Genomic DNA, 18,877 nt, shown 5'->3' on the forward strand with positions numbered 1-18,877 from the left:
AATCTTATAGTTGAAACTTTTGAGGTTTTCACCACATTTGAATGAAGGAAATTTTACGTACTTTCTATTGCACTACATTTTTTGTCTCATGGGAAATAACTATTATACATATTATTATACATCAAAATCAACAAATGTCACTCTTTGATAGCTACAATCTGCGAGATTTTACCCCAAGTGTTTCATGTACTGACCGTAAATTTTCAAGTTCAAGTTCAATTTCTTTTTTGTACTTTTACTTGAGTACATTTTGTGTTCCTGTATGTGTACATTTACTTGAGTAACAAACTGAGTACTTCTTCCAACAATGAAGCTGTGATGAAAACACGATTCTGGCCGACCCTCAGCATCCACTTTGCTCAGTATCCACTTTGCTCCAAGAATGACATGTTACATAACGACGACATGACAAACTGCTATAAACTGTCTTTTTTATCCCATCATCAATTCAATTACTGTAAGTAATTTATTACTCTAAATGAGGAAAAAAAACGTTGCAAGCTCTTGACTTAGGTATATACATGTGTGGTCTACTACAGATCATGAATTTATACTGAACTTTTGTTTGCTAATAATATTATTTCTCTAGTCTTAAAGCAAAAGAAAGATAAATATTTTCTGTTTAAAATATGTATGTGCGTTTGGTTAGTGTAGAGTTACTTCCATTTGGTGTTTCTTGATTTCTGACTTTTAAAGAGTTTGACTGTCAAATTTTGTGTGATGAGTAAAGGTCACTGAATACAATTACCCATGATCCTTTTCTCCATTTCAGTGCAGACATGAAGAAATAACATTTAAAAAAAAATCTTATTTCTGACATTTAATTATGACATTAATTATTCACACAAAAAGATGATCAAGGCATTTCAAAGTAAAAGTACAATATCTACAATTATTTCAGCCACTCAACAGTATTGTAATTAATATTGTACCGCTAAATCAAGATTGTGATATTATTGTCCCTAATACGTAAAAGTGCACTATGTAACTTTTCAGGTGGAAGGTCTGCCACCTGCTTGTCTCCATGGAGATGTTATTGCTTGGCCTGGAATAGTTCAGGTAAAGCACAGGATATCTATTGCAATATTGTAGAAATGATGTCAATTATGTCAATCTGTGCTACTGCTGCTTAATCGGGGTGAATGCTGTGTCTTGTTATAAACGTTCATTGTGTTTGTTAAAGAGAAACATCAATAAAAACCCGAAATGCTGTGACAAGCCTTCATAACAGTTATTTCTTCACAGTCTGCACTGAAATGGAGCAAAGAATCATGGTCAATGTAGTTCCGGCTGCATGGTTAGCTGTTGCTGCAACCAAACAGGAAAGAAGTTTGTGTTTTCAGATATTTTGGCAGGCCAAGATGTTATTGTAAGACGTCTGACAATTTGTCTCTACCGTTTTATTGGAATGTTTAAGTCTTTTACTGGGTTTTAAGAGGGAATCAAAGTTGTCAGTACAGAAAGGGAGGGAAAACAGTGCATCTTCCTCTCTATCCACATTAAAAAAAACATTAAAAAGTTCTGTGTGTCTTATTTCATGTGGAAAAGCCAAACAAAATCCAAATCCAATCCAATTTTTAGTTTTGAAAGATGTTTATTTGTTAAAAAAGAACACATTATTCAAACAATCAATTTTCTGCGTGTTCTTTATTATCAATTCATGACTGAAAGTAACTGTGATTTGCCTGCCTTTAATGGTACTAAGCAATTATTTGAATTTATGAAAAGTAATTTGAAGTTGCAGTTTAATTTTCTAATTTGCAGTCAAATTCTGTCGGGGGTTGACTTTTTGAGCAACACTGCCACCTACTGTTGCCAAGGATAACTACATGAATTAGTCAAGGGTTAAAAATATATTTCTGTATCTGATAATTGATCCAAGTCTCTGTCCGCGATTCTGAAAATCATAATATTGAGCTCCATTCCTTTCAAATGAAAATATAGAGCGGATTGAGTTCTTGAATGAGTTTAAGGCAACTTGGCATCAGAAAGCCCTTGTACATTTGACTAAGTGAAGTACAAAGAGAACAAAGGCATTCATTTACATCACAGATCTCTCATTGTTCGAGTGTTTAACTTCCCCACATCCAGCAATCGATCTTTGTGTGAATTTACCAGAAGAAGAAAGCGAGGCAATCAGTATATTTGATTTTAAAAGAAGAATTTATCATATCTTGTCCATCTCATGATTTAACAAATAGATTAATTTTGTTAATTAATAAGTTTTTAACTTGTGGCTTCTTTTGATGGTGCTTCGGGAGGTGATCTAGTTTTGTAGTGCACATCTGGGAGGTTTCTTAGTTTTTCAGCAGCCTAAAAAAAAAATTGGATTATCACATGAATTGCAAAACCAAATAACCAAATAATATGTATTTTTAAATCTAAACTGATACTGGTGCAGGTCTAAAGCCTTACGTCCACTACATAATTTCAGCCCAGGCAAAGCAAAGCAATAACATCTCCATGGAGACTAGCAAGTACTGGACCCTTTACCAGATATGTGCAAAGTGCAACCACAATTTATCAAAATTATGAATTAATTAATTACCTAAACATTCCCTAATGTATTGTAGTCGTCTCCGCCATAGTCATTTGTGGCATTTGTACATTTTGTGTTCCAGAATGAGTTATTTATAAGTTATAGGCTCCAGACACCCGCGACCCTAACGGGAACAAGCGGTATAAAATGAATGATTCTTTACATCCATATGAGTAACTGTATAACCTAAAAAGGAGACAAGATGAGACCAATACATATTATTTGAATACATTAAAGACCCACATTTTCTTTCTCTCATTTTAATTCATGTCCATGTATCGAGTGTTACTGAGCAAAACGGCACCACCTACTGCATAAGTACGTTCTTTAACCATAGACATGAGGTTTACCTGTTCTGGGGTGAGGTCTCGCTGCTCCAGGGCTAACATCTCGTATCCCACCATAAACTTCTTGACGGTGGCGGAGCGCAGTAGTGGAGGGTAATAGTGCGCGTGCAGCTGCCAGTGGGAGGCGTCTTCTGTCAGGTGAGGGCCGGTCGGCGCTCCTGCAGTGATAATCACAGAGAAAACAACTGTCTATTATAGGCCTGTAGTGTTTAGTTGAGATTGGGGCAGATTAAATGTCCATTCTTATTAAGTAAGAAGACATAATATAGTTAGAAGCTGTGACACCTGTGGATCATTATTTTGAATAAACGTCACTTCATCAGAGCGCTGCACTACTAGACCAACATTTTTGAACATTTGTGTATGAAGCGGAGTAGGGAGAACTGCAGCAACACTATTGTAATCTGAGCTTTCAAGGAGAATAATATCTAAATGATATAAATGTATAAATGTAATTTGGGCAGCCATTCTACTAATTACATGAAAAATAAATGGGAAAGAGAAGGTGATTTGTATTCACTGATGAAGAGTGTGAAAATGTGTGTACATCTCAGTCATGTCACAGTGCCCATTATGCACAGGGATGTGCTGCTTGTTGACAGTCCCAAACCGTGTTTTGGGACTGTCCTGCTGCTCAGAAATGTTGGACTGAAATCAATAGAGCAAAGCAATCGTTTTTTGTCGTCATCATCCCACTCAACTTCCCACAGCGTTATGTATTTGGGCTTCAGGACCCCGGACATGGACGCTGTAAATGGCCTTTGGAACATACTTCTGACCACAGCAAAGGAATCCATCGTGGAGAAATGGAAATGGACGACATAATCTGAACCGACAATTAAAGACTGACATGACATCATAATAGACATTAGAAAAATTGAAAAAATTACATTTGGACTCTTTTTGAAAATGGTCCAATTTAACAAACTATGGACAAAATGGGACATTTATGTTAGAGAATCTGTGCAGCAATGTATTATATTATATTCATGCTTGCTCTCTGCATCATGTTTTGTTCTATTGTGTCAAAATATATATATCTATGGATTTATTTTAAAACTGAAATGTTCTAAGCATTCAAGTTTCAAATGCAGGAGAATACAAGGTTACTTAAGCATAAATCACTCAAACGTATTAATGTATGTATTTATTTATGTAGTTTTTAATAAACGCACAATATTTATAACCTAACATACATCTTATCTTAGCCTACTGAGTACAACACACCTGGGAGTTGGGTAGAAACCAGTATTCCTGTAACAAATATGACGGGCATGTACTATGCACTATTTGTATTGCCTTACTTTGGCATTTCGTTTTACAGTTTAAAATAATGCCCGTATAGAGAACCACATATGACATAACATATAGTGGCAGCAGAGGAAATTACCATGGGGACACAAATAAAAGCTATAGCGTGATAATGTAAGCAACTGTAGTGAACTAGGTTTGACAGCAGAAATGCTCAGAACGAGTCTGGCCATGATTTATCGACTTAGAAAAAGCACAGGAGACCTTCAGATTTTTACACATGATGTCATTATTCTGGGAAATTACAGCTCAGAGAAAAAGCAAAGAAGACAAACCCGTAAACAGGATAGAGAAACAAGCCAGAATGAAGCTAAATGCAACAATTTTAAGCTAAAAAAATAAATGTTGCATAATATGTGTCCATTTAGATATATCCAAAAGGTAAAACACACATTACACATCGGCAATAGTTACATTCCTACCTAACACTGCAAGCCTATAGATTTGAAATACATTGTCAGCTAATACCAAGCCGTAGTAATCTGATTTTAACATAGACAGAAAACAGACTCTTCTCTTTACCCATCACATTGTGCTACTTAATTACACCAGTGTGGATGGGCCCCACAGGGCACTGCTAGCACGAGCCTGTTCCCTCTGATTTAAGACCACATTTAACATTTAAACGCCTTCTATCTGGGAGTCGTTTTCATTCTACTACAAGGTAATGAGGTGATTAGGGATTGTAGCGTGCGCCCGAACAAATCACTTTTAAAAAACACAAAGGAGGAAGAAAAGATCTCGAGGGTCGTATTATTCACAATAGGAGCTGTTCGAGAGAATAGGCGGTCTGACAATACAATACAGATGAGAGAGACGGAGATGGTGGTAAAGGGAAGTAATGGACCACACATGTATATAAGTCTGAAGAAGGCATTATGGAGAAGTACGAGGAACGAGATAGCTTAAATAGGGCTATTAGTGAAGCTTTGAGAATACTAGAAGAGGGTGGGTAAGCTGATTGGGCAAACATTGTACTTAACGTGAGCAGTTAATTTTAAACTGTACGCAGCAATCCAAACGTATTCTTCACTTTCTCACATAATATGTGAGATATTATACCAATCATCCTAATTATTCACCGCAAATGGTTTATTACAGTGAGTCCTTTTCACAACTTGAAGAGGCCAAAGCGAGTTTTGCCCTCACAGTAAAGCTAACAACAACTAGCATGCTAAAAGTGCACTTCCTGAGAATCAAACTTCAGTTATTAAAATTCTCTATAATTAGATACTAAACTGTTGTATCCTGATACCAAGAGCTTATTTTACAACATATTTCTACAAGCAAAACTTGCTCTCAACTATAAACAAAATGGATGAAATCATTTGGGTACAGCCTGTGTAAATCCTTGTGATGGTTAAATATGTATTTTCAGGGCGTTTGAAGTGTCTGGGTGGAAAACTAGCCGTGCAACATTGGCCGACGTCTCCCGAGAAACACTGACTCTCTGTATTATCTTAATTATTTATAGAAAGAAATAAAAAAAAAAAGTCAACAAAAACAGGCTATGCATTTTCACAAGAGAGCTGTCACTTCAAGTTACTTTAAGTTAGAGTACAGTTAGTTTGAATTAAAGAAGTTAAAACTGATAATTTCTAAAAAGTGAGTTAATTAGTACTCTATTTAATTAAATACTACTAATGTACAGAGATTAAGTTTAACAACTGTTCTGATTGGTCATGAGTTTCTGGGCCTGGGCAACAGACAGCAGCACGTCATGGTGAGGGGGAAATGTCAGTTCCTGTGGCCTGCGAGCTGGTGAGCCAGTTTCCAGTTGTCTGCAGCGTGGGGGCTCTGGGCTTGTAATTGGTGAGAAGCTGGAAGCTGGAGCCTTCTCCATACAGAAGCGAAACGGGGCTTATCATTGTTATAACTCACCCTGGTGCATGTAGGTATAATGCTGTCCTGACAGAATCTGTGGAAGCTCTGAAAACTTCCCAGTCTGTAATATCCAAACATGTGCATACCTTCTCCACTACCTCGCTGGTCAAGTCCTCGCTACAGGTTTGGAGATCTTTAGCCTCTGTCTGTACATGGGGATCATGTGAACCGTGACGTGATTTAAAAAGCCCAGGGCAGCGTGGGCCACTGCACGAAAGGCATTAATTAGAGTTGTGTAACAGTGATTCAGTGTTTTCTGCTTTCTGGTCGGGCTGTACTTTGGTAGTTCGTAGCTCAGATTTCCCTTGGTAAAATCCCCAAGGATACAGTAATAGACAAGGAGTCCGAGAAGGTCTGCACCACACTCAGAACCTAATCTGCGAGCATGCGCTGTGCCTCCTGCATGTTCGCGCTAAAAGGAATGTAAATAGCGAAGTCTATTCTCTGAGCCACAGGAAGCCCGTGCAGAGGCCAGAATGAACGAGGCGTACTCAGGAGGAGAGTAGAATACTTTGAGTTAATGAGTTAAAGGGAGATTCCAGAGCAGGAGAGAAGGAAAGAAGTCCCTCGGTCTGTCGGCGCGGAGGAGCTAAAATCCCTCGAGATGCATCGCGCAGGCCGGGACCGACTCGCTGAGCCACGCCAAAAATGAACAGATTCCCCACCTACTGAACTAACGTTTACTTTTCTGGTGTACCGCTATATCGACAGCCTCCATTAAAACTTGGTTGTGACTTTATATGAATTAGTTGTGTTTAAAATAGACATAATTTACCAGAAAATATTTTAGAAGCGGGAAAAAAAGCATAGTTTTTTAAGTTTAGACCGCACGACTTCCGGGCAGCACTTTGGGTTCATAGGTTGTGTAGTCAGATGTTAATTTTACAGTCAACTAGTCAAATGATTGGCGGGTATTTTCATTGAGGTTGAATATGGTGATTTTAGGCTTATAGAATATTTGCAAATAAAATGTATTATTGATGGAAATCCAAAATAGTTACTTAATAATCCTGTCTTTTTGTTTTAGAGTCTGTATAGTCCATTTAACAATATCAATTCACAAAAAAAAAAAAAAGTCAACTAAGAACTACTAATTTTAATCTCTCATTAGTTTGTGGAACAATCTTTGACACTTCTGGTTCACTCTTCAATCATCGTCTTACCACTATGCCAAGATTTTTTGTAACTTTTTCCTTTTTCACCACCTTTTTAGTTCTCGGCTGGTTTTATCTCAATTCTAACTTCCCCTGTGTTTATCAGCTTCCAACTTCGATGCCAAACAATTTAACATTTTAAAACAGCACACATCTTGCTCACAGATGGCAGGCCAACGGAAGGTGTGCCAAGCTTTTTTTGTTCAAAGATGTTGTATACGTCCCAAATTAGCTGATCTCTGAAGATGACTTTAGAGTCTGATAATGGAATATGCAGCAGCTTGGTCCAGGGGCTTGGATGCCAAAACATGACTTCATTCGTTCTTTTAGATGTTTGGAATGTTTATTTACAGGTAACTAAGGCTTTTATTGAGTGCTAATAATCCAAACTGTTATCTAATGGTTGGCTTTCACAGGTGGATGTGTTTTAGAATGGAAAAAGGTCTTACAGAGAGAAGTGTAATGGTCTGTCCAACTAAAGGAAGCCATAAAAAGTTAATAGAAAGACTATAAATGTACCTATTTACATTAAGGGTTAGGGTTATTGTCACATTTATAACAAATCTATATCTACAGTTGAAGTACAATGGAATTAAATAAAATTAACTTGGAGTAGTGTTTTGTTTAAAGCATTCATGTTCCAGTAATCCTGCAGATTTAGGTTGGGACAGGAACCGGGGCTGAAAACGCGCCAAAACACCTTTTGATGTCATCATAAAGTGTTTAAAGCAGTGGTGTGCAGTCAGGGTAATCAGTGATTGACCAAAAAAACTAAAATTACTGTGTGTCACAACTGCATTTATTGTTTCGAAATATATCAAAATAAGTTTGTTTTTCCCTCACTTCTGTTGCTGAAGTTTGGCTTTCAGTGGCCTCTACAGGCTGCTGCACAATACTGCATGGGAAGTTTGATTGTTCTTCTCCCACCCCTTTTCATTCTTTGACCGTGTTCAGCCTGTTCATGTTCCGCTCTCTAACATCTGCTTTTACAACCTGAGCAGACAGCAGCTTGTTTTAGTGGTCTGCACATGCACACTGAGGACAACAACGCCTCAAACCACCAAACATGTCTGAGAATCTTGGATGTTTGCAGGTTCTGCCCTAACTGCACATGTGCAGAGGAGATGTGAAGCAACAGCAAGATTCAACTTAAAATCTAGCTTTTAGAGACAACTTTTTGTTTGTAGCTAAGGTTGTGTTCTATAAAGTTGAAGATCTTTGCCCAAACCCGACGGGACCCATCGGGCATAACTTTTATGGCCCAATTACAGCTCTACTCTGTTCATGTTTCTAATGATTAGACGTTTGTTAGAAATAGAGGCAGTATTTTAATAACAGAGTGCAAATCTATGTAATGAATTGATCGTGAAGTGGGTCTGTTCAGTCCATCCAGCATATTAAACAAGTATAGTAGTTTAGCTCAGTAAGATAAGCGCTCACTATTCAAGCAGGAGAGTGGGGGTCTCAATTTTGAATTCTTTTGTTTACTTGTGCATGCAAATATTAACCACTAAACATTGATGAACATCCCAAGTCTGCTTGCCCATCCATAAATGTCACCAGACGCAACTGGTTCAAAATCCATACACTTTCAATACAACCCACCCATCTCATAATTGTAAAACTCAAACTGCTTTTCATTAAGCTCAACTTCTTTTGTTTGCACCTCTGCTCTTACTGGCACTTGTGTCAACAAAATCAATTACATTTATATTGTATCTACATACATTGCGTTTTACTGGAAAATGTGAGATACAAATGCAAAACATTTTTAAAAAGCCACAAGAAAGCACAAAAATAAACAAAATATATTATTATTATTACCTGATGTTTCAAAATGTGGTGTCCAATGATGTGATTATTGTCAGTGGAAAGGACTTTAAGTCATAAGATTAATATGGCATGTTTGTGAAGCCAATCCCAAACAAATAATGATAAGGTTCAACATTTTTGTATCATAAGTTGTGATATGTCTTTTTAAAAACTATAGTTAAAGCCGGTATGGACGATTTTTCGGCGATTTGAGAAGGCAGACGGAAGTGCGCATGCGCACTCCCCCGTGCGGACTGATAAAACACACACGTGCGTTTGTTTATTAGTGCAACGGAGCGCATCACATCGCTCGTCTCCCGTAGATTTCTGTTCACTTCTGCGTCAGCTCGAACTGTCTTTCTCCGTCTTCATTTTGCCCCGTACACTGAGCGAACTATATTATGATAGATCCATGCGCTTAGGCACGCGGAAACGTGAGCACGAGCCTGACGCGGCTGCAGGTGAGCGGTAGGTGCGTTTTATGATTGATACGTGGCAGGACAAATGATTTATCCACGCCACGAGGAAATATGATAAAAAATTTGCTGAAAAAAATCATCCATACCACCTTTAAATAGACCCATATCACGAACATGATAACTTTCCTCTTTGCAGCAAAATGGCACAAAATATGTACCTTAAAAAAAAAAAAAAAAGAATCATTCAAGATGAAAGCATACAGTAGTACAAGAACTTCAGCAGAGGGGAACTCACCTGACTTCAAATATTCAACATACAGTGGCTTGCAAAAATATTTTTTATTCCTGGAACACGACAAGAAACTTAAAGACATGTTATTGCTGCTGAGGAAAAGCACAAGCATCACCACAGCCTGACGCTGCACCACCATGTTTAACAGTGGGATGGTGTGTTCAGTCATGTGCCATGTTAGTTTTTGCTTTCAGGCAAAACGCCTAAAATGTATGTGTCCCACGTGGATTCTGGCAAACAGGATTTCTTGTGGCTGTTTTTCAACAACGGCTTCTTTTTGCCACTCTTCCATAAAGACAGATTCCCTGTCCACCTGAGCTGTGGATCTCTGCAGCTCCTCCAGCGTTACCATGGGGCTCTTGGCTACATCTCCAATCAGTGACTGTAAGATGCATGGCCATGTCTTGGTAGGTTTGTACTTGTGTCATACTCTTTCCATTCCCAGCTGATGGATTGAACAGTGCTCCCTGAGATGTTCAAAGCTTGGCAAATCTTTTTATGACCTAACCCGGCTTTAAATGTCTCCACAATTTCATCCCTGACCTGTCTGGTGGGTTTCTTGGACTTCAAGATGTTATTTGCTCTGAAACATTCTCTTAACAAACTTCTGTGTCCTTTACAGAACAGCTGCATTTATCCTAACAATAGATTGCACAGATGGACTCTATTGAAACATTAGGTCAACATTCAATCTTTCAGTAATCATCAGACAACTTCTGACAACAATAGGTTGCACTAAAGGAAAAGAGGCTTCACTTTTAATGGTTTTATTTAGTTATAAATCATGTATAATTTCCCTTCCACTTCACAACCACCTGTTGTTTTGTGTTGCTCTTTCACAAGAAATTCAGATAACATGTATTTAATGTGAATGTTCCAAGTACGAATACTTTGGCCAGCCACTGTATAAAGATGATCAGTGATTGAGTCTGCTCATGGCCTCTGCAATTAGTTTTAATCTATATTTAGGATCTGTTTAAGTTTTCCAAAGTTTGGCTGGTTTGTGAGGAACATAAGATTGTTTGCTTTGACAGTTGGACCTTCCAAGTATCTACATTGCAGAAAACATGGGGGCTTTATATGGCCATGGTAAGAACACATTTGTAGAACCAAAAATGAAAGAAATTGACATACATTACTTATGTATGTACTATTCAATGCAAGCAGGAAGGCTACAAGCGCCATTACATCGGTGAAATCACATCATTATCATCGCATCAAACAGCCACAAATCACAGGTTTGAAGACAGTCCGGGAAAATGTTTAGGCAGCATGATCTAGGAGAAGAGAAGATTTGAAAGAGGAGTGAAAAAGGCAGAAAAAAGGAAGAAAAACCTTCTTTAAAACGGAATGATGATCTGAGATATAATCTCCCCTCAGTCTACAAACACATCATAACACCTTGGCAGAAATCAAACCAGTAAAATGACAGCTCAGAAGGAAAAGTGGTCAGGTGTAAGAGTGTCAGAATTGTAAGCAGGGTTTAGTTCTAACTCCACCTTTTGGGCAGGACCAATTTGAGCTCAAGCTGCTCAAGCCATTTCCATCAAATGGAAAATTACTTTATGATGGAGGTCAAAATGTCTTAATTTCTAAAACAGTGTCCAGATCTTTGCATCGAGCCAACCTTTATTATATGGCGTGTGTCTTCTCTCCTCCAATCATATTTCTCCTTTGCTCATGCTCTGCCCCTCTTCTTTTCCTCCACTCATCCTTTGCTCCTCTGCTCTCTCCTCACCATTGTTCTGCTTAAATCCATCAAGACAAAATGCTTCTCCCCTTTAAGTGCATCCACAGTCGCATCATTAAGTTCAATTAAAAAGTGAGGCTGTGCGCTCTAGTTGCACGCTGGCTTTTGGAAACATCCAACGGATTTAGTTCACGTACATGATAAAGGCGGAATATGCCCAAGACAAATATGAGCAAAACGGAAATCCCACGTCCCGTATATTGTCCCATATTTGGCCGATGTTGTTTTTGATCTCACAGAAACAAGGAAATGAAAGGTCCCGTCTTGATACAGTAGAGTGCCATTAAATACGGATGATATTACAGCGTTTATGGTTTGTCTCTCTGTATAAAGCTCGTTCAACGTCACTCATCCGACAAAAATAGACTCCATGTGAATATTTGCCACAATTATCTGACCAAATTGGACCTCACTGCATTGTCTGTCTTCCCCACTGAAGATGTTAACATAGTGGTGGTAGTAGCAGAAGCAGTAGCAGTAGAGATAGTAGTGGCTCAATCACCCAGTACAAATATATAACCTCTAGACAAAAATGACATTCTCTGATGTGTGGACATGTCAGTGCACCCAGCCGTTGTGACAGCCCTCCTGTACGTGTGTCACTCCTCAGTCGCCCATGGGTGCACCCGCTCACCTCAGCTCACCCACAAGACACGGCCGAGCACTGCCATTATCCTCACTGTTTGGACACATATCAGCCCGGAGTCAGTCTGATGGAAAACAGCTGTCCGAGAGGCACAATAACCTTGGGGAGGTGACGTTTAATCATGGAGAAGTTAACAAGAAGATATAGTCTTTGCCTAAATTTCTTGTTCTGAAATTAGAGAGAGATATTCCTGAATATATATATATATATATATTTGGCAGGGCGTCATATTAGGAGGCGTGGCCTGGGGAATGTGCTCTCCCATGAATAAATGGGAGCACGTTATTTCTGGCCAATTATGTATATATTAAGGACCACTAGTTCAAGTTGAGCTTTCAGAAAAATAAATGGATTGTTCTGTAAATGTTAAAATACAGCCGGCGGTGCTAGTATCACGATAGCATTCAGCCTGCAGCTTCCATTCTTGAATATTTATACAGATTTATGCCATCGGACCACTTTATGTTTTATATATCTGTCTTTGCTCTTGTAGTTGTTGAGCAGTGGGTGACAGAGAAGCTCTTGTACATTAAAATTAATGGATTGCTTCTCCCACAGAGGTTTGTTTGTAGGTGTTCCCTTAGATGAACACAGACGCCAACTGTATCTATAATTAAACATAGATGTAAATGTGCAGTACATGATAGTATGTACATTATGAATACGTATTATATTATGCTAATATTTGTTGCGGTGAAGGAAGTAGCCCTTGTATTGGTAGAATTTTGCAATAGTCTGTTCATATGACACTGTAGTATAAAATCTTTAACATTCAAAGTTAAATGACTTCAAAAACACTCAAAAAGTTCCCGTTTGCCCTTCAGTAAGTTATCTTTTCCAGCGGGAGAACAGGTCCATTTGAATGTGTTATGATGCTCTTACGGAACGAACTCTTACACAACACTAGAATTAATACAAAACTGCATAAATGTGTTCTACTTCTCACGTCATGCAGCAGCTGTGCCATGAAATAAGGACTGGTTGACAGACATCTCTGCATGTTGACATTTAGTTCTGTTCCCAGTGTTTTTCATTTTCGTGGTTGTGTTTTATAACGAGAATACATCTGCTAAGCCTGATACACTCGCATCAGAACAGAGGAGCAGACCTAGTTCAGATGCATCAAAACCCAAAAGGAGCGTGAACTTTTGTGTTTGAAGAAAAGAGTTGGAAAGTATTAAAAGACTCAAGACTAAACTTGCTAAAAAACTAGATAAATATCATTCTATACACTTAATAATACTTTTTTTTAGGAATGAATAACTGTTTTGCTTTACGTTATAGAATTTGAAGTCAATATTAAGAGTTTGAAGGCTCAGTGTAGTGACTAATGAGCATAAGACACATACATTCATGTACAATATATCATTGACTATAGAAAAAAAGTCTATAGGAATAATGAATGGGAACTGACAATTCAGTGGTATATGACTGTTGAGCTCAATATAAACACAAACTGAGGATGTATTAAGAAAAAAAGGTATTCAAATCCACATTATGTTTCAGTCAAGTGCTGCTATTAATCTAGCAATTATCCATCCATCCAGGTTTTGCAGCGGAGTGTGAAGCAGCTGGGATGAGAATCAGCACCTCCAAATCCGAGGCCATGGTTCTCAACCGGAAAAAGGTGGCTTTCCCTCTCCAGGTGGGTGGGGAGTCCTCGCCCCAAGTGGAGGAGTTCAAGTATCTCGGGGTCTTGTTCACGAGTGAGGGGAGGATGGAGCGTGAGATTGACAGGCGGTGACTGCCTCACTGCAGCCGCTGCATCGGACCGGTCGGTCTAAGTTCCTACCCTCACCTATGGTCATGAGCTTTGGGTAATGACCAAAAGGACAAGATCCCGGATACAAGCGGTCCAAATACGTTGGGGTGACTGGGCTTAGAGATAGGGCGAGGAGCTCGGAGTAGAGCTGCTGCTCCTCCATGGCATGTCCCACCGGAAAGAGGCCCTGTGGAAGACCCAGGACATGCTGGAGGGACTACGTCTCTCCGTTGGCTTGGGAACGCCTCAAGTTCCCCCCGGAGGAGTTGGAGGAAATGTCTGGGGAGAGGAAAGTCTGGGAGTCCCTGGTTAGACTGCTGCCCCTGCGACCCCGCCCCGGATAAGCGGAAGAAGATGGATGGATGGATCATGTTTCAGTCAAGGGCTGCTATTAAGATAAGATAAGATATGCCTTTATTGTCCACACATGGGGTAATTTCGGTGTTACAACGCAAGTAGATACAGAGGAAAAGAACAGATAACTTATAGGGAGTTTAAATAAAAATAAATATAAAATAAAATAAAAATAGCTACCATAACACAAAATAAAACTAATAATAATGGTAAAGTAAACACTCTTATTTACATCAGTTATATGCACATGAATATGACATTATTGCGTGTGAGTACAGTAATTGCACATGAATGTGACGGTATTGCACATGGTTATGTCAGTATTGCACATGTTCAGGGCTAGCAGTGTTTGTTGTTTGTTGTTTGTTGTATTAATCTGGTAATTATAGTTTTGCTTAATCAATTAGATTAACATTGCAAGCAGAAGGCCTGTAAATATGAGCTTTGTACCAAATTTGAGCCATAAAAAAAGCTAATATGAAGTTGCTTGAGATTGTCTTGAATACACCAGGCAAAATATGTTTTTCATCAGAAACTCATTTGAAACTTTTCCAGAGTCATTTTGATGACTACTTCCTACTGTGTTCTCTACAGCTTCTCTCAGTCTCTCAGCACATTTTGAGTCTGTGCATAGTCCAAATAACTATTACTAAACTAGAAGATTAATTCAAACAATTTAGTATTAACGATTAACTTTTTCCAGCTCTAAAGCAGCATCAAAAATCTATTACATTCTATGGTTACACTATTTAATAGTAAAGAATGCATGGTCAAGGATAAGCCAGGAAATGTCCAGTGCAATCTTAACGATCCATTGTAGCACAATAATCCCCCGCCCGCAGTATCGCCTCAAAAAAGTCCAACTGCTGTCTCATTAAAGAAAAAATTCCACTCACATGTGCACTTAAAGCCTTTTCATCATGTAAATCAGAGCTGACCATTTCCACCTCTTGAGCCACTCCAAATTAAAACAAGTGTTTCGAATCACATTTTTTCACAATCATCCTCCATGGACATTAAAATACATATTTTGTTGGTGCATGTGACTTGAATATAGTACAATTATCACTCTAAACCAGGGAATATTTAAATTTTATGTATTTATTTAATTTTATTATTATATTTTTATTATATTTTATTTTATTTTATTAGACAGGAAAGGTGAGTGTGAAAATGGGCGATGAAAGAGAAGGGATTAGAACTCACAACACTGCGAGTGGAGCCTGGCATATGTATGATATAATGGATATGGTATAATATATAAATTATATATATATATATATATATATATATATATATATATATATATATATAGATATAGATATAGATATAGATATAGATATAGATATAGATATAGATATAGATGTAGATGTAGATGTAGATATCTATATCTATATCTATATCTATAGATAGATAGATAGATAGATAGATATGCAAAAAGTGCAGTAAGCAGTCACCAAAGATACCGCATAGAACCCTCAAGCTCCCAGGCCTCGGGGGGTGAGGAAGAGTTTTTAAAAAATATATATACATATATAAGAATTTGGTCAACTTGCACAGACTTCACTTTCTTGAGTTACATGTGAACATTTTGTGATTCAAATCAAATCATTCACTCCATGAACACCTTTGAGGCAAGATTTTCATAACTTGTCTCTACTTGTACTCGAGCTAAAACTCAGTATTGTAACTTTAGAAATTGTCAAATGTGCAGATGAAAGTTTAAATTTAATCTCATCCTCCATCTGCCTGGTGCTCTATCTGTAATTCTGCAGAAGATAACATTCCCACATTCTAGCTTCCCAGTCTCTGGTTTGCCTTACCGTGCCAGCCCATGGAATAGGGGAAAGAGACCTCAAACAGATTGTCATATTTGGTCAGGAGTCGCTTCATGACGTCAGCCAAATCTAACCAACACAGCAAAGGAAATTTAAAACAGGGAGAAAAACTTGAAAAATACAATAATCAGACATAAGATTATGACTAGTTTGAAGTTTACAGCCCATCAGGAACTTATGAGTTTTATTTTCCAGATCCACACATGTGTATTTGATATTAATGTAGCCAGTGTATCATTTCATTTACAGCATTTTTAGCTAAAACTGTTGGATGAGACTCTTTTACATGATCTCAATGCCTCTACACTCTGCCTCTGAAATTCAGTTATTTTTCTCAAATGTGGACATAATGTGGAAAGAAAAAAGCAGGTTGCAATGTTTGGTTCGGACAAAAATACCCCACTGAGCAAACCAAAGAAGATGAAAATAAATAAAAAATAAAATAAAACCAGGCACTCACCCTGTCTCTCCTTCACTGTCAGATCAGTCAACCTCAGGACATGTCGCCGTGGTAACAACAGCGTCTGGTAAGGCCACGTTGCCCAGTACGGGACGACCGCAAGCCAATCAGAGCTCTCAACCACCACGCGCTCCTGCAACAAAACAACGCAACGGGTGAAAAACACTCTCAGCCATCTATATTGTAAGTTCAAAAGAAAAAAAGAGAGTAGATATATTTGTGTTTACACTATCAACAAAATGTTTAAGTAATAGTTGTTATTTCAAAGCTTATCTATCCATGGCAGTTTAAAACGTCTAAAATCATACGGACTTGATATTGTTAGGTGGAATATTAGCTGGCGACATTAAAGGTGCACTATGTAATTCTCCTGGATGAGGGTATGATGATATTTTACAGTATGGCATTAAACATATCACTATGGAGACAAACAGGTTCACAAAACAGGTCTGAAGAAGAGGCTCTGCTCACAAAAAAGGTTTTTTAAGAAGTAAACAAAACACCAGCAAAATCAATCAGTTTTGATAAGTCTAGTAATTGTTATTTTGATTACTTGATTAGTTGTTAAGAAAGCAAAATATGCACAAATATTTGTTTCTAAATTTGACCCAGATAAAGCTGAAGTGAAGCATTTGAAGTGAAGTGTTTTCTTCAAATACGCTGAATTTAGTCCTTTTCATGGAATCACAGCTGAATTTTCTCAACTCATGGCATGTTTTGGAACTTACATCTAGACCAGTTAATGATGATTCGAATAGTAAATTAGTTGACAATTATTTCAATAATCGATTAACTTGTTGTAACTCTAGTTTTTTTTGTGTTATTTTTGTTTTATTCCCATTAGCTATTGCTTTAGCCTCCAACATCATATAGTATAAGTATAATTTTAGATGGCAAATTGCAACATAACAAAATTGAAATATAGGCTAATATAGCTAATACAGGCTACTTTGATGCTGCATAGAAACAACTATCAAAACAAAGTGATAATTTTGTTAAAATTATTTCTAAACGACTTGTAATGTGACAAAGAGTGGAGGTAATTATGAAGAGTTGATTTAAATGCAGCTCATGTTTACGGCTGAGATTGAACAAACTGATGAGAGGGAACAAACATGACCCGACCTTGGTATCACATTAGTCAAGAGCCTCTTGAGCGTCTAGTAGTAACAAGCAATTCAAATAAATATTGGCTAATTTGAGTGGATTCATCACATAATTTTAACAAACTTCCATAATCAACACGCAATAGCTTGATAGATACTTCATTTTCCCAGTAGCGTATCTGATGGAGATGCCAAAGAGTGGTGCTAATTACACTAATGCACAAACAATCTTGTCAAAGTTTCTTCGACCAATTGGCCTTTTTGAGAAGTAAACATTTAAATTTCCCCCCGATATATACTTACTTAGGGGTGGGCGATAATGACAAAAAATTATATCTCAGTATTTTTTAGGAGTATCCCGATAAAGATAGATAATAAGACGATATTACATCAATCAATCAGTAATGTGTTCAAACATGTCTTTAAACGTATTAGTTTTAATGTTTATTTGCAACTCTTCCAAGACATTTTATCTTCTTCCTGTAACATTTTTACTAAAAACAATATCCGAGATATTTCATTTTGCATATCTTCAAAACAACATTCACAATGGTATCTACATTTTAAGACATCCAACCTGATTTTTTAGTGAAAATCCCACACTGACAAACATTCTCTACTCATTTACTGAAACACACATATATTCACTAACAAAAGCCTTCTTGTTTTTTCAATTGCACAATTGAAAAAGTTACGCAAAAATGTTGAGTAGGTGAAGGGCACGCCATCTGCTTATCTCCATGGAAATGTTTTTGCTTTGCCTTGAACGTTATGGCATTAAACTTATCTTACTGAGGACAAGGAGGTGGACACAGAAAGAATACTCATTTTTCATGGTATTCTGATCAATAAAAACAGATATAATTGAATAAAAATAAATGCAGATCCATTGACTGCCATATTGTGGAACATTCCAGGCAATCTGTAACTCCATAGACAGGAGCAGGTGGTGCATGCTTCGCCCGAAAAAATTACCTATTGCACCTTAAAACTGATCTCTTTTGCCAAAATGTTGCTATTCTTATCAACAAAATCACATATGACCACTGAAAGCCCGAAACAAAAAATGCATTAAGTTATGATAGATACCATATTTAATTTAAATGTTATTGTTACTTAAAGGCGCAATGAAAGATTTTTTGGCGATTTGAGAACTCAGGTGGAAGTGCGCATGCGCACTCCCCGTGTGGACTGATACAACAC

General features: G+C 37.7%; 1 protein-coding gene across 1 annotated transcript in view; it reads right to left on the bottom strand.

The window, feature by feature from the left end:
- Positions 1 to 2,129: 2,129 nt before the first annotated feature.
- The window catches only part of galt (galactose-1-phosphate uridylyltransferase), a 45,304-nt gene continuing 28,556 nt past the window's right edge, over positions 2,130 to 18,877 (bottom strand). The window contains exons 8-11 of the mRNA XM_072453646.1: positions 16,569 to 16,701; positions 16,094 to 16,177; positions 2,890 to 3,044; positions 2,130 to 2,313 (exon numbers count right to left, since the gene is read on the bottom strand). Of these exons, the coding sequence (XP_072309747.1) occupies positions 2,227 to 2,313; positions 2,890 to 3,044; positions 16,094 to 16,177; positions 16,569 to 16,701 (459 nt within the window). The 3' untranslated portion in view covers positions 2,130 to 2,226. The remainder of the gene's footprint in view (positions 2,314 to 2,889; positions 3,045 to 16,093; positions 16,178 to 16,568; positions 16,702 to 18,877) is intronic.

This window comes from Eucyclogobius newberryi, unplaced genomic scaffold (assembly GCF_026437365.1).
Source record: "Eucyclogobius newberryi isolate DKJ021-1_F unplaced genomic scaffold, fEucNew1.0.hap1 SCAF_2, whole genome shotgun sequence".
In the NCBI taxonomy this organism is placed as follows: domain Eukaryota; kingdom Metazoa; phylum Chordata; class Actinopteri; order Gobiiformes; family Gobiidae; genus Eucyclogobius; species Eucyclogobius newberryi.